This window comes from Leptonychotes weddellii, chromosome 9 (genome assembly GCF_054177405.1).
Source record: "Leptonychotes weddellii isolate Sample4059 chromosome 9, ASM5417740v2, whole genome shotgun sequence".
NCBI lineage: Eukaryota > Metazoa > Chordata > Mammalia > Carnivora > Phocidae > Leptonychotes > Leptonychotes weddellii.
In genome coordinates this window covers 68,575,654-68,589,769 of record NC_138377.1, presented here as the reverse complement: position 1 = coordinate 68,589,769, position 14,116 = coordinate 68,575,654, and the positions used below count along the sequence as shown (strand labels likewise).

At 43.2% G+C, this 14,116-nt stretch overlaps 1 protein-coding gene and 1 pseudogene across 1 annotated transcript in view; both read left to right on the top strand.

The window, feature by feature from the left end:
- The window catches only part of SCG5 (secretogranin V), a 43,075-nt gene extending 32,832 nt beyond the window's left edge, over positions 1-10,243 (top strand). Inside the window, exons 3-5 of the mRNA XM_081831840.1 lie at positions 4,955-5,104; positions 9,168-9,280; positions 10,157-10,243. Coding sequence (XP_081687966.1) covers positions 4,955-5,104; positions 9,168-9,280; positions 10,157-10,243 — 350 coding nt within the window. The remainder of the gene's footprint in view (positions 1-4,954; positions 5,105-9,167; positions 9,281-10,156) is intronic.
- The window catches only part of LOC102733040 (ubiquitin carboxyl-terminal hydrolase isozyme L3 pseudogene), a 398,129-nt pseudogene that overhangs the window by 118,239 nt on the left and 265,774 nt on the right, over positions 1-14,116 (top strand).

The window sequence follows — 14,116 nt, the reverse complement described above, 5'->3', positions numbered from 1 at the left end:
TCTCTCTCTCTCAAATAAATAAATAAAATCTTTAAAAAAAAATGCCACAAGTGAGGGGCGCCTGGGTGGCTCAGTTGTTAAGCATCTGCCTTTGGCTCAGGTCATAATCCCAGGGTCCTGGGATCGAGCCCCGCTTTGGGCTCCCTGCTCGGCGGGAAGCCTGCTTTGCCCTCTCCCACTCCCCCTGCTTGTGTTCCCTCTCTCTCTGTGTCTCTCTGTCTAATAAATAAATAAATAAATAAGTCTTAAAAAAAAATGCCACAAGTGATTCTGATATGCATCCTTAGGTGGGAACAAGGGCTTTAAATTGTTGCTAAATTAACATTCTGTGTAACATCCAATTATTACATTGCTCTCCTGCCCAGAAAGTTTGGTTGCCATTTATTCCTATGTTAATTCATACTTTTCTGCCTGGCATTGGCCTTCTCCCCTTCCATCCAGCTCTGGCCCCCCTTCCCCAACAGTGCTCATCACGGATGCTCAAACCTTCCCTGCTTACACCTGCCTCTGTGCTCTCACTTGTGGTTCTTCCTTTGCTACCTGTAAGGATGGATCCTGTCTTTGATGATGACCCTTTCAACTCAAGGGTCATCTCTTTCACGGGTATTTTTTTGGCAGGTTCTCTGTTCCCTGAATTTCTACATCATTTACAGTCTATACCATAATGAATTATGTCAGGGGATGTATCTTATCATATACCACTGGCTTATTGTGTTAACCTTGAAGAACCATCTAGATTAAAGAACCAGTTAGAGAGTAAGAACCATGTCTTTTACATTTGTCTTCCACAGCACCTAACGTAATCACTGGTATGTTGCTTCCTGCAAGAAGTCCTCCATGTCCCACGTTTGGGTTAGATGTTTCTCCCATCATGCCTGTGACATCTTGCTGTATCCCAGTTATATTAGAAGTGCATTCCAACTCTGCATTGCAAGTGTGTTCTTCTTTGTACATCTTTTGCAGACTGTAAACTGTGAAAGAAGGGCCCTCGTTTACCTGGTTCTAGCACTTAGTCCAGGTCTTGGTATGTAGTATGTAGTATGTGCTCAATACGTATTTTTTAAACTGACTAATTAATGATTTTAAACTCTGTGTTTGGTTGAGACTGTGACAAATAGAACAAAGAGCATCCATTGCATCATAACATTTTGATTGACTTGGTTTCAGGTATAAGAAATTAACATAATCTAAACATAATGAACCCAATAACTAGCATTTGGTTGCATACTCAACTATATCATTTTCTAATTATTACCTAAATGTGGTTTCTTGTCTATAAAATTCAAGCTCCTGGAGAGCAAAGGATAGCATTTGTTACTTCCATGTATCTCCCACAGTTCCTACCTCAGTGTTTCTTGATTTGAGGTCATTAAATGTAGTTTTTAAAAGAGCCTGTGTTATAATGTATCTGCCTGGTAAGAAACATCTGCTACTCCCTAACAAGTGCTGCATTCATTTTAATGGCCCTGGTGCACAGAGGTAAACAGAGCCTTGGCAGGCCTTCCGTAAAGGAAACTGTGTTTGCTTCCTTCATTAATTACTAATGGAACATTAAGAAGACATGCATTCTCCCCTAAGCCAAGTCGGATAATTCCTGGCACTTAAGGCTAGGGTGCTTTCAAAAATTGAGACATGTATTGACACACCAGAGAGCATGCCCTATAGCAAACACAGGGGCGGCTGCATTGCCAAGATTGTACAAAGTTTCAAATGTATCAATACCAAGGGCGCTGATCTGTCTGTTTAACCTTTTGCACGCCTTGGGTTAATGTGGGGTAATAAAGAGGAATCCCTTGAATGTCTCTGAAGGCAGACACCACAGGAGGAATTGGAAAATCCATCAGAAAGATACAGAAAGTTACAAATAGAAGGATGATCAAAGATTGACCAAGCAAAACAACAGAATGAAGAGCAGTGAGGCTAATGGGAGAAATATGATTTGTCAATTACGTTTTTACTCAATAGCCAATTAATAACACAATTAAAATGAAGAATTTATACTCTCGAACATGGCAACTCATATTATCAAAATGCTAAAGCAAAAACATCAAGGAATAAGAGGTTGAGAGACTTATTGGTAGTAATAGATTTTAACACATAACCATCAAATTAAGATAGGATTAAACCATCAGACTGTGATAGATATAAAATTACATCTTATTTTAAATGTTCACATGGACATTTTCCAAAAATAATACCTTTTTTTAATGCAGAAATTTTTCAGGCTACTCACTCCCATCACAAAGCAATGAAATATAATATAAATGTAAATGAAACAACCCAGCCACTTGATGATATCTATGTTTTGGGGGCTAGAGAAATTTGAAATTGAAGGAGGTACAATGATCCTTTTAAGGATCAACTTTAATCTGATGTAATAAATTAAGACAGGCTGATACAAAGTCATTTCAAAGACAGTGTGATTCCCAGGACACTAAGATCTAACCATGGTCCTCCTGAATATATTAATATTTCCAAAGGAAAAAAATGTGTTGCTCCAAACGGGAGCTGGTTCAGTCAAAAACGCAAAAAAAGCAGGTGTCAGAGCAATAACCTTGACACATCTCATCCAGGGGAGAAGGGTGCCTCATCCAGCTGGGCTTAAATAATATAACCTATTGGCAAGATGTCCCGTGGAGGTGGACGTGTGGCTATTATATGAGATGAGTGTTCTAACCCCTGAGCTATGGAGCCTTTTCCTGGAAGTGTGGCTATCACAGCCTGATTTTGACTCTAAATTCATGCACACCAACCAAGGCACCTTTTGATTTTGATTTGGCCCTTCATGTATAAGATGTACCTTTTGCATTAAGAGAGCTATGTCCCAATACAATTACTAGATAGGAATTCATTCCAAGAAATAGTCTGCTATAGTGCTGGTAGAGTAAGCTTCCTGAACAGGAAAGACAGGATTACTTCACTAATGCTGGTGGGATAATTGGTTAATTATTTTACATGCACTAAAAAAAAAAAAAGAAAAAAATAGAAAAACTAAAATATCCAAATGTTGGTAGTACTCCTGAAAGGGCAACAATTTGATAAATTTATTTTTTTATTTTTTATTTTTTTAAAGATTTTGTTTATTTATTTGACAGAGAGAGACACAGCGAGAGGGAACACAAGCAGGGGGAGTGGGAGAGGGAGAAGCAGGCTTCCCGCTGAGCGGGGAGCCCGACGTGGGGCTCAATCTCAGGACCCTGGGATCATGACCTGAGCCGAAGGCAGAGACGCTTAACGACTGAGCCCCCCAGGCGCCACCCAATTTTATAAATTTAAAAAGACAAGAAGAAATCACAAAGGAGAATAACAAGAGCATATCTGACTACATAAATATTAAAAACTTAGGGTTGCAAAATATTGCTATAATAACCAGAATTCCGAGTCAGAGGAAATGGGAACGTGGTTGCAGGAGATGTAACAGCCAAAGTCTTATTCTCTTTACTATGTAAAGTGTTCGTGCAAATTGATAAGAGAAACGATTAAAATTCCAAGAACATAAACAGACAACTTTCATAAAGAAATTAAAGCTGGTATGGGGCGGCTGGGTGGTTCAGTTGGTTAAGCATCTACCTTTGGCTCAGGTCATGATCCCAGGGTCCTGGGATTGAGCCCTATGTCAGGCTCCCCACTCAGCAGGGAGTCTGCTTCTCCCTGTCACTCTCCCTCTGTGCTTTCCCTCTCTCTCAAATAAATAAATAAAATCTTTAAAAAAAAAAAAAGAAATTAAAGCTAGTAAATAAACACATGGAAATATATTTGACTGAGCTGGTAATCAAGGACTTTAAAAATAAGACAGTAATTTTTCTAAACACCTTTTAAATTAGCAAAGAAAACAAAAATTATTTTTATAAAACGCAATGCTGGTAGAGATATTATAAAAACGGTATTCTCGTATTTTGTTGACCTTATTTTATAAATTGGTACCTCCTTTTCCAGGTTGGAAAACAGCGTGGCAATATAATATAAAGACCCATAAAAATATTTATGGCCTTTGACTTCTGGGAATCTATCCTGAGAAATATTAATCCAAAATATGGAAAAATTAAATTCCTAAGAGTAAATTGGGAAACACTAATAAATGTCCCACAATAGGGGAATGATTAATATGTTGTGGTACAGCCACTGGATAGAAAAACAACATAGCCATTTGTAATTATGTGAGGAGAGACCACACAGCCACATGGGCAGATGCTTGTGCTTTAATATTAAATAAACATGAATAAACACTTAAGTATAAAAAGATATGCAGAAGAGAAAGGATTGAAGAAAATATACCAAGTTTTAAGTGGTTGTTCTAGAGTGGCGGAGGACAGTGACTTTTTTCTTTCTTTCTTTCTTTTTTTAAAGATTTTATTTATTTATCTGACACAGAGAGAGAGAGAGAGCACAAGCAGGGGGACGGGCAGAGGGAGAAGCAGGCTCTCTGCTGAGCAGGAAGCCCGATGCGGTGCTCGATGTGGGGCTCGATGCGGGGCTCGATCCCAGGACCCTGGGACCATGACCTGAGCTGAAGGCAGACGCTTAACGACTGAGCCATCCAGGCGCCCCTTTTCTTTCTTTTTCTGGAAGTGTGTTGTCTTTCAGCCTGTTCCCATGCCTGGCAGCAGTTGCCTCCCTATCTCTTCCTCTACCCTGCCCCCAAGTGCCACTCAAGTTCCAGCTCGTCCTGGAAGCCCTCCCCATCCTATCAGCCAAATGAAACTCTCCCTTCACTGTGCTCCCATGATGCTGTATTAACATTTCTATTAGGTCTCTTATCTAATGCCTTGTATGGAAATGGTACATGTGGGGGCATGTGTCTATTTCCACAACTAAAGTTTTAAGCCCTAAAGGGCGGGAACTATTTGATTTCTTATTCTCTTTCCACAGTATAGATCACAGTGCTTTGCCTGAGTACATATTAGTTGAAATGAATTTAATTGCACTGAAGTGAACTACTCTGATGCCCTGGCAGGTGGAGCCCATGAAGGTCTTCAGCACTTGGGTCCTTTTGGCAACATCCCAAACATTGTGGCAGAGTTGACTGGTGACAACATTCCTAAGGACTTTAGTGAAGATCAGGGCTACCCGGACCCTCCAAATCCCTGTCCAGCTGGAAAAACAGGTAATGGTCATGCCCTTGGGTTCTCATGGATGGTAGAGTCTTTGGGAGGAAATTAAAAATTCTAACATCTGCTACAAATATTCTGAGAAATAGTATTTTTATCCTAATGACCGCCCCCCCCCACCATGTTTTGTAGGTAGATTGGAAAGGGAAATTTATTATAGAACCCTTGGTGTGTTCTGGCGCTCAGATACACCTACGTAAGACTCCCTTGCCAAAGCTTTACCTTCAGTCTCTCTCCCTCTTTGGGAATTGATGCTTTTTTTCTGCACTTGCTACTCTTTTAATAAAAATGGAGAAAGATTTTCTTCTTTTTGCCGTTTCTGTGATACAGTTGCTGCCCACTTTTAGTGTCTTTGGAACTTACTAGTTTGTGGATTATCCATGTCCACCGTTTTTCCTTACTTCCTTTGACAATTGACATTTTATCCATGTCACAAACAGCATCAATCCTGAGATACTTCCTTGGGGTCAGGAGGTGGCATGAGAGACAATGGGTCCAGTAAGATAAGAAGTTGGTTAAGGGAGAAGCTTGCAACTTTTCTTTGCTTCTCATATCTCCCTTCCATTTTCCTACTCCCTGATGCCAAAGAGAATGAATGGTGAGTGGACTACTCTTATGGTGGGCCTTGAGCAGCTAACCTTGGTAGTTAAGAGTGGCTCTAAACTCAGACTACCTGAATTCAAAACCAAGGTCAAGATATGTGACCTTGCACAAGCTAATTAACCAATTTGCACCTCAGTTTCCTCATTGGCAAAATGGGAGTTGTTGTGGGAATTAAATGAAATTATCCACGTTAAGCACTCAGTGCAACGCCTCGCACAAAGTAAAAGATTCATTAAATGGCATCCTGATTAGAATTAGTTTTTGCTGCTAGTAAATAACGCATCACTCTCGTTGGGCTTGTGTTAACTCCTAGCACCAGAACAGTCTTTTTCCCCAAGCCTACAATAACAATGGTTGGTATTTATTACCCCTACTTTGCATGTATGGAAACTGAAGCTTAGGGCATAGCTTGTCCAAGCTTATCTACTTACCAAGTAGCGGAGCCAAGACTCAAACCCAGGTCTACCTGATTCAGGATGGTGTGCTCAACCACCATGACATAGTGTCTTGCTCTGAAAATTGTGACAGTATTGGCCCCTCAGATTTTCTTTTCTTTTCTTTTTTTTAAAGATTTTATTTATTTATTTATTTATTTATTTGACAGAGAGAAAGAGAGAGTGAGAGCAGGAACACAAGCAGGGGGAGTGGGAGAGGGAGAAGCAGGCTTCCCTCTGAGCAGGGAGCCCGATGCGAGGCTCGATCCCAGGACCCTGGGATCATGACCTGAGCCGAAGGCAGACGCTTAATGACTGAGCCACCCAGGCGCTCCAGCCCCTCAGATTTTCTTAAACACAATGCAGGCTGAAAGATACTCTTTCCCTAAAAGATACTCCTCCTTTGATTTAGGGTAGGTGTCTGTTTTCTATGGGGCGCAGAGCCTCTGGAGCACCCAGAGTAGTTGGATGTAACCTAGCCAGTGGAGAAATACTGGGCTGGCTGCTGGAAAACCTGAATCAGTGCGCAGAGCCAATCACTGCAGCCACATTTTACATGCTTGTAGGGTTTTGGATGGGTAGGAGGAAAGACCAGTCCAGAATTTGAAGAGCAACAGTCTCCATGGGGATTTGATTAAACTGATTAGATATAATATGGTACAGTAGTTCTTAAAGTGTGGTCCCAGGTTGGTCCCAGGTTTCCAGCAGCATCAGTATCACCTGGAAACCTGCGGGAAATGCAAATTTTCAGGCTCTCCCCTAGACCCAAAGAGTCAGAAACTCCTGGGGTAGGCCCCAGAAACCTGCCTTCCATGTGATTCTGGCACATACTGAAGTTTGAGAACCACTGTTGTAGGAGATTGGACAGAGTTTGAGCCAAGAGATCTGAGGTCTAGTCCTAACTATAGTATGTCAGTCTACTTCCCTGCACCTCACTTTCTTCATTGGTAAAATGAAGACATAGTCAGTGCCTTCAAAAACATAAATGCAGTTCTAGGCTGTCCTAGGAAAGGAAAGAGTCCAGATCCGTGTAATCAAGCACTAGTTTTATGCACACAGGAGTTCTGAGACGGGGCAGTCCAGGGGGGCTGATACAGCTGGGTCAAATGACAACTCTCAGACTCTTTCTCATCACACACTGTCTGCCATTTTTCTTTGCTATCCGGCCACTAAGCAAACATGTTTCTCACTCTATGTTCTACCATTATTTTTACTCTGGAAAGGAAATCGCTGGCAAAATTTAGACATTATTTGTTTAGAGATTGCTTGAGATATGCCTCAGTGAGAATCATGACACCGCACAGTTGAGCAATCCAAGAATAAAACCTTGGCTTCCCCCTCCCCTGCCATGCTCTCTTCTGAATCATGGTCCCCCCACCCTGGATAGAGCAGCGGAACACAGAGAGTGCATCCTCAGGTATAGGACGCGATTCCCAGGGCACGTTTTCAGGCCCTGAGATATTGCCATTCCCAGAGCAGGGCTGTATCTCTACATCGCAGTCTGGGCCCACTCGGAAGTCCTGGAGAAACAATTATGAACAGGTTGTCAAGCTGCCCTATGCTGACTGCCTGAACTCTCTGGATTGGCTGTCTCTTTCTTACGTGGTAATTGCTGTAGATGAAGAAGTTAGATAAGCAGTTCCGTGAAAAGTGGGGAGCCACGTTAGGGGTTTGGTCAAACCTAATGACGCCACACGAGCTTCCTGCTGTGAAGACACTGGATGCTTCAGGCTGCTGGAAGGCTTCAGAGCAGGCTCAAGAGACCGTACTATCTGGCTGGTTCTCGTGGACTCCTTTTAGCATTGACTTTGATGCCTCATTATCCCTTTGCAAAAGGACTCTCTTTCCTCCCCCCACCAGCCCCATGCAAAATTCACACGCCCTCCTCTGCCGCCCACCCTTTGAAGCTATTGTCTAAAAGCACATTAGAAACAGAAAAAAGGGACTTAATTTCAGAGCCTCACGTCCTGTAATGATAGGGCTTAGGTCAAAGCAGCAGCCAAGTGGGATATCCATTCTTGGGTTTGACTAAAAGACGTGCTTATTTCAAAGAGCTGTCAGAGTATCAATTGTCATTTAAAGAGAGATGCTGGGAAAGGAACTAAAGCAGAGTGAACCTATTATGTGCGAGGTGTTCTGTGTGTGATCATCTCTTTCTCACAGCTACCCAGTCAGGTAAGTCCTTGATTCTGCCCCTCTCGTAGATGGATGGATGGGTTTAGAGAGACAGAGTTAATCTTCCCAAGGAATTAAGACCATCTGTCACTTACGAGCTAGGACGGGAACCCTGAGCGCTGGTTCGTCTGACTCCAAGCTGCCGCCATCACCACGATAACACAGCTCAATACTGTCTCGTGATGTTGTCATTCTTATATAAGGGGCCTTCTCCAAGAAGCTGAAGTTGTTTCTACGGAGCTCACCCAAGAGAAAACACCATGAGTCATGTGGAATGGAAGTATACTAGTTAAGGAATGATTTGCTCTTATAACAGATAAAAATGATAGTGGTGACCCAATAGAAGGTTCTTTCTCGCTCACCTGAGGTCCTGCCAGAGGTGGGTGAGGGTGTTCAGCCACCCAAAGTGCCGTCTTTCCTCTTGACCTGCGACAGTCCCAGTTGCCCTGGTTGGCAGCATGTAGCAGGCCGAGCAGCCGAGGGGGTGGGGGGCGGGCGGGGGCGGGGATCATATCGGAGGTTTCTATGGGCCAGGCCTGGAAACGGAATACATCACTTGTGCCCACATTGCGTGGCACGAACTCAGCCGTATGACTCCAGCTGATTGCAGGGCAAGGCTGGGAAATTAGCCGTGTGCCGAGGGGGCAAGGGAAGTGGGCTTGGCGAGTAGGCAGCCAGTCTCTGCCACAGGTGGGAGGAGGAGTGAGAGCTTGGGACGAGCAGACTCCAGAGTGACTGATGTGGCCAGATGCTTACCTTGGGATGTCCGGTTGTTTTGGAATAAATTCACTCTTAGAATAACAATAGATGCCTGGGCCATTCCTCAAAAGCCTTTTGCTGTTTGCAGTAGATGACGGATGTCTAGAGAACACCCCCGACACAGCAGAGTTCAGTCGGGAATTCCAGTTGCACCAGCACCTCTTTGATCCAGAACATGACTATCCAGGCTTGGGCAAGTGGGTAAGTCCAATCTTAATGACTAGTAGATCTTACACTCTGATACTCTGAAGGTACCGACGGCAGGGATGAGCAATGTGGGTGGGGTGAGAGAAGAAAAATTGCTTGGAAGCTGATTTTTCAGGAATCTCTGGTTGAGAGGGAATTCAAGTAATTACCAAACCACATGCATGTCTAGGATGCAAGATCCCAACCCATCCCAGGAGTCAGTGACCTAAGCCTGTCTCAGCAACTGAAGTCTCCAGAGACTTTGATTCTGGTCTCCTCCACAGCCCGTGTCACCACAGTTTCACAAAGGTCATACAGGAAGTGTATGGGCTGCTTTTTGTTGTTGTTGTTATTTTTTGGTAAAAAAGGATACTGAAAAAATTGGCAAATTCTCTCTCTAGACTGAGGGAGATGATCTCTGTGGGACCAAGGAAAAATGATGTCAGAAACTTAGAAACAGGGGCGCCTGGGTGGCTCAGTCCGTTGAGCGTCCGACTCTTGGTTTCAGCTCAGGTCGTGATCTCAGGATGGTAAGACTGAGCCCTGCATCAGGCTCTGCGCTCAGCGTGGAGTCTGCTTGAGATTCTCTGCCTCTCCCACTCATGCTCTCTCTCTCTCTCTCTAAAATACGTAAATCTTAAAAAAAAAAAAAAAAAGAAGTTTAGAAACAGACATATGTAATTCTGCTCTATGGAAAGAGAAGAAAAATTCCAAAATGTGGAGCAGTGAACTTGCTGTCAGTACAAGGCAAGAATCTCTAACTGTCCATTAAAGAAATTGTAGGCACTTGGAAAGAGAAATCATCACCATTTGGCATATGTTTGTTAAAACCAAGTTTTGTCAATCTGACTGTACTCTTCTACTCGCCAGTGTTACTCATTTACTTGTCAGCTTGATGAGGGAAATGGAGTGACCATGGTGCATTTGGACCTCAGCAAAGTACTTGATGAGCTCTTTCATGATCTCCTCTTGGAATAGGTGGAGAGATGCAGCCTCGGCAAGAGAACCTCACCAAAAGGGAGCTTGTGAAAGAGTCCATGTCCACAGGGAGAGAGACCGCACGTGGTATCCTGCATGTCTTGGTGCTATCCCACTCCACATCTTTAGAAATGTTTGTAATAGAAAATATAGAACACATACTTATCAGCTTCTCAAAAGATGACGCAAAGTTAGAAGGGAGAGCACTGAATGACAAGAGTCGGGACTCAAGAAGATCCCAGCAGGCTCGGACAACGAGTCAAAGAAGATCACGACTGAATGGGGATATAGCTATGCTCCGGTGGTCGGGCCTATGCAATCAAATGCAAAAGCCCCGTGAGAAAAGTGGGAAAGTACTAAGAAGTGTTAATTCATGTGTAAGTTGCTGGTCAGTACATCTGTGGCAGGAGTGAATGAGCCCATATTCCTGCCTAAGCCTTTCTAGAGTTATCGGTCCCTGCTCGGTTAGTTCATTGCTGGCAGCTGATGTTGCTTCCGTCATTACTAGGGCCATCGTAGTCTTAGGACTAAGATCCATCCCTTTCTTTAGACTGTTTTAGGGAGAGATGCCTCTTCTCATGAATCACCACTTTCATTTTTCCATTACCTTGCTTTAACATTGCATTGAATTGATTCCCTCTACGCTTGACGTGGACACATTTCCCATCTTAAAACACCACAGCAGCTTTAATTTTGCTTCCTCCAAAATGCACTAATGCTATTTCTGTTCTTTTTCATAAGTGGTTCTGTTAGGGAGATTTGGTTTATGGAGCCATTCTGAAGCCTCTAGCAGAATTTAAACATGTTGAATTACATAGGCAAACATCTATAGGTTCTGGAATAGGAGACTGAACTCATGAAAGTCTTCTATAAAAGAGGTTATTCTGGTGGCATATGGAAGGATGGAATAGAGAAGGAACAGACTAAGGGCAAGAAAAAAATATATGAAGTAATTCCAGTTATGAAGGCCACGGATATAGTGTATTCAAGTGAACCTCACCAATGTGATGAGAACCTATGACATTTCAAAGGCAGCTGGGGAGCTGACTAGAACTGGTATATGGAGTAAATATAGCATGAGGAGGAAAGAAGAGCTATGCCAAGTTTACGGGAAATGGACGGCATAACTTTTCCTCTGAGGGGAGTTTTTAAAGGATAGAGTGAAGAAGAGAAGGAGGTAGGAGGGAAAAAGGGGAGTGGAGAAGGTGGGAAGGAGTAGGAGGTTACAGAGGAGCCCTGGGAAGGACTCCACAACAGAGGGGCAAAGTGTTGCCAAAGAAAAGCAAAGGCCAGGTTCAGCAAAGAACAAGTGGAAGATACGGAGCCTGCTTTGTTCCAGGCGCTGTGCTAGGTGCTCGATTTACAATTGTCTTCCAGACATGGAACTGGTCTTCCATGAGCTTACCACTTCGTGGTTGAGGTGAAATGCATGAAAACACAATGAACCCAACGTAGCGCTGTCCAGTTTCATACTCTAGCTATCCCGTGAGCACCACGGCAAAGAGGGAAGAGAAGGGCAGAAGAATACCCAAGATGGAGGCCTTGCACCGCCAACTGTATGATGGTCCTCAAGGAAGTTGAAGGCACCCTGAAGAACTGGTAGGCTGGAAACGAGCAAAAGGAAGCAGGAGAGAGACTGAGGGCAGAGAGCCCTTTTGAGGAAGCAAGAAAGATGGAAACTTCTCTCTTGGGAACTTTCCTTGCCTTTTCTTGAAAACCTGGACAGATTACTATTACAGATCAGTGACCAGGAACAATGTGTACACACCTTTTATCATTTGTAATTATGTGTTTATTTAAACTTAAGTTTCTCTCGTTTATTTTCCCATTACCGCCTGGCAGTGAAACATGATTTTCTTGATTTTTTTTTTTTTAAGAATTTATTTATTTGTCAGAGAGAGAGAGAGAGCACAAGTAGGGGGAGCAGCAGAGGGAGAGGGAGATGCAGGCTTCCTGCTGAGCAGGGAGCCCGATGCGGGGCTCGATCCCAGGACCCTGGGATCATGACCTGAGCCGAAGGCAGACGCTTAACCGACTAGGTGCCCCGATTTCCTTGATCTTCACTTGGAAGTGTGAATTGAGTACAGCAGTCTTCCTTATCCGAGGGGGATTTGTTCCAAGACCCCCCGTGACTCCTGAAACTGCATAGTACCAAACCCTATGTATACTGTTTTTTCCTATACATACATGATAAAGGTGAATTTATAAATTAGGCACAGTAGGAAATTAACAACGGTAATTAATAATAAAATAGAGCAATTATCACAAGACACTGGAATAAAAGTTATATGAATGTGGTCTCTCTCTCTCAAAATATCATTATTGCACTTACACTACCCTTCTTGTGATGAGACGAAGTGGGGTGAATACGTAGGCATTTAATGTAACAGTAAGTGACCATATGTCAGAAGAAGGATCATCTGCTTCCAGACCGTGGTTGACCACCGGTAACTTAAAACCGTGGAAAGCAGAATCTCGGATAAGGGGGACCTGCTGTATGTCTTGCCTTTCTGTGCTGGGGTTGAGAGGCCTTCCTCCCTGTTTATAGAGAACGATGGTCTCAAGCCTGTCCTAAGCTCAGCCAGATTGTAAGTTAACAAAGTAATGGTCTTGCACAAGAGAATGGCACACAACACCATGATTCCTTATATGCTAATAACATTTGTCTGTTTTTGACATTAGCTGGAGCTCAGCTAGGTCTTTAGCAGTGATTCATATATTATAAATATCAGCGTCTGTCTTATTTTCTGCATTACTTTCTCTTTGTTAATGCATCAAGCACATTTGTTAAATGCACATCACATGCCCTCAGGCCTTCTGTTAGATGACGGGAATGAAGATGAAGAGTCGTTGTATTTTATTATATGGTAGTAAATAGTAATATTTATTGAGCACCTACTGTGTGCCAGATATTGTGCTAAAAACTGTACATGAATTATCTCATTCGATCTGCCCATCCCGATCACTCCCATTTTACAGATGAGAAAATCCAGGCTTAGGGGGTGTTGGGTAGCCTGCCCAACACCACAGAGCTGATGATCAGCAGAGCTGGGATTTGAACTGGACCATCTGACTCCAGGAGTTCTTTAAAAACAGATTCCTTATCGTTTCATGGCTCATGGCTCATAATGCGTCCTGTACAGGGGTCTCATCGAGTCCTGTCTAGGACTGGCTGCCTTTTGGACAGTGTGTGTGCCCCCAGCGTCGAGTGGCTATACCCACAGGCTGGCCACCGTAGGTATCGGTCGCCCCCTCCTTCACACAGTAATTGCTCACTGCTACTCAGGAAAAAGTTCTCTCGAAAAGCAAATGTTTCTCTTTTCCAAGTGCTTTTCATATCTTTTCATCAGCCCGTTTGGGGTGAGTAGGGTCTCTTTCTTCCCCGGAAGCAGCTGATCACAGCCAGAGCCTGAGCCAAGAAAGAAATGGGGCAACAAGGACCCTCTCTGCCTTTCTTTGTCTTTCAGGACCTCGACCCCGCTAAAGAGTCACTTGGGGTTTGCCTCATGTTTCCGTGTGATTAGCCTTGAGTTATGCCTTTCTGAGATGTTCCTCTTACTGTTGACATCAGGACACATGTGATGCCACTTTGTCCCAGATTTGGTAGTGACCTGGTCTAAGTGATGTCAGCCAGGTTTCTCAAGTGTAAAATTACTGTTTTTTTCCCTTTGAAATTAATAATCTGTGGGGAGATACTTTCAGACTGTATACATGTTCTGTCCCCATTGAACTTGAGCCAACAATTTTTTTTTATTTATTTTATTCTTATGTTAATCCCCATACATTACATCATTAGTTTTAGATGAAGTGTTCCATGATTCATTGTTTGTGCATAACACCCAGTGCTCCATGCAGAATGTGCCCTCCTCAATA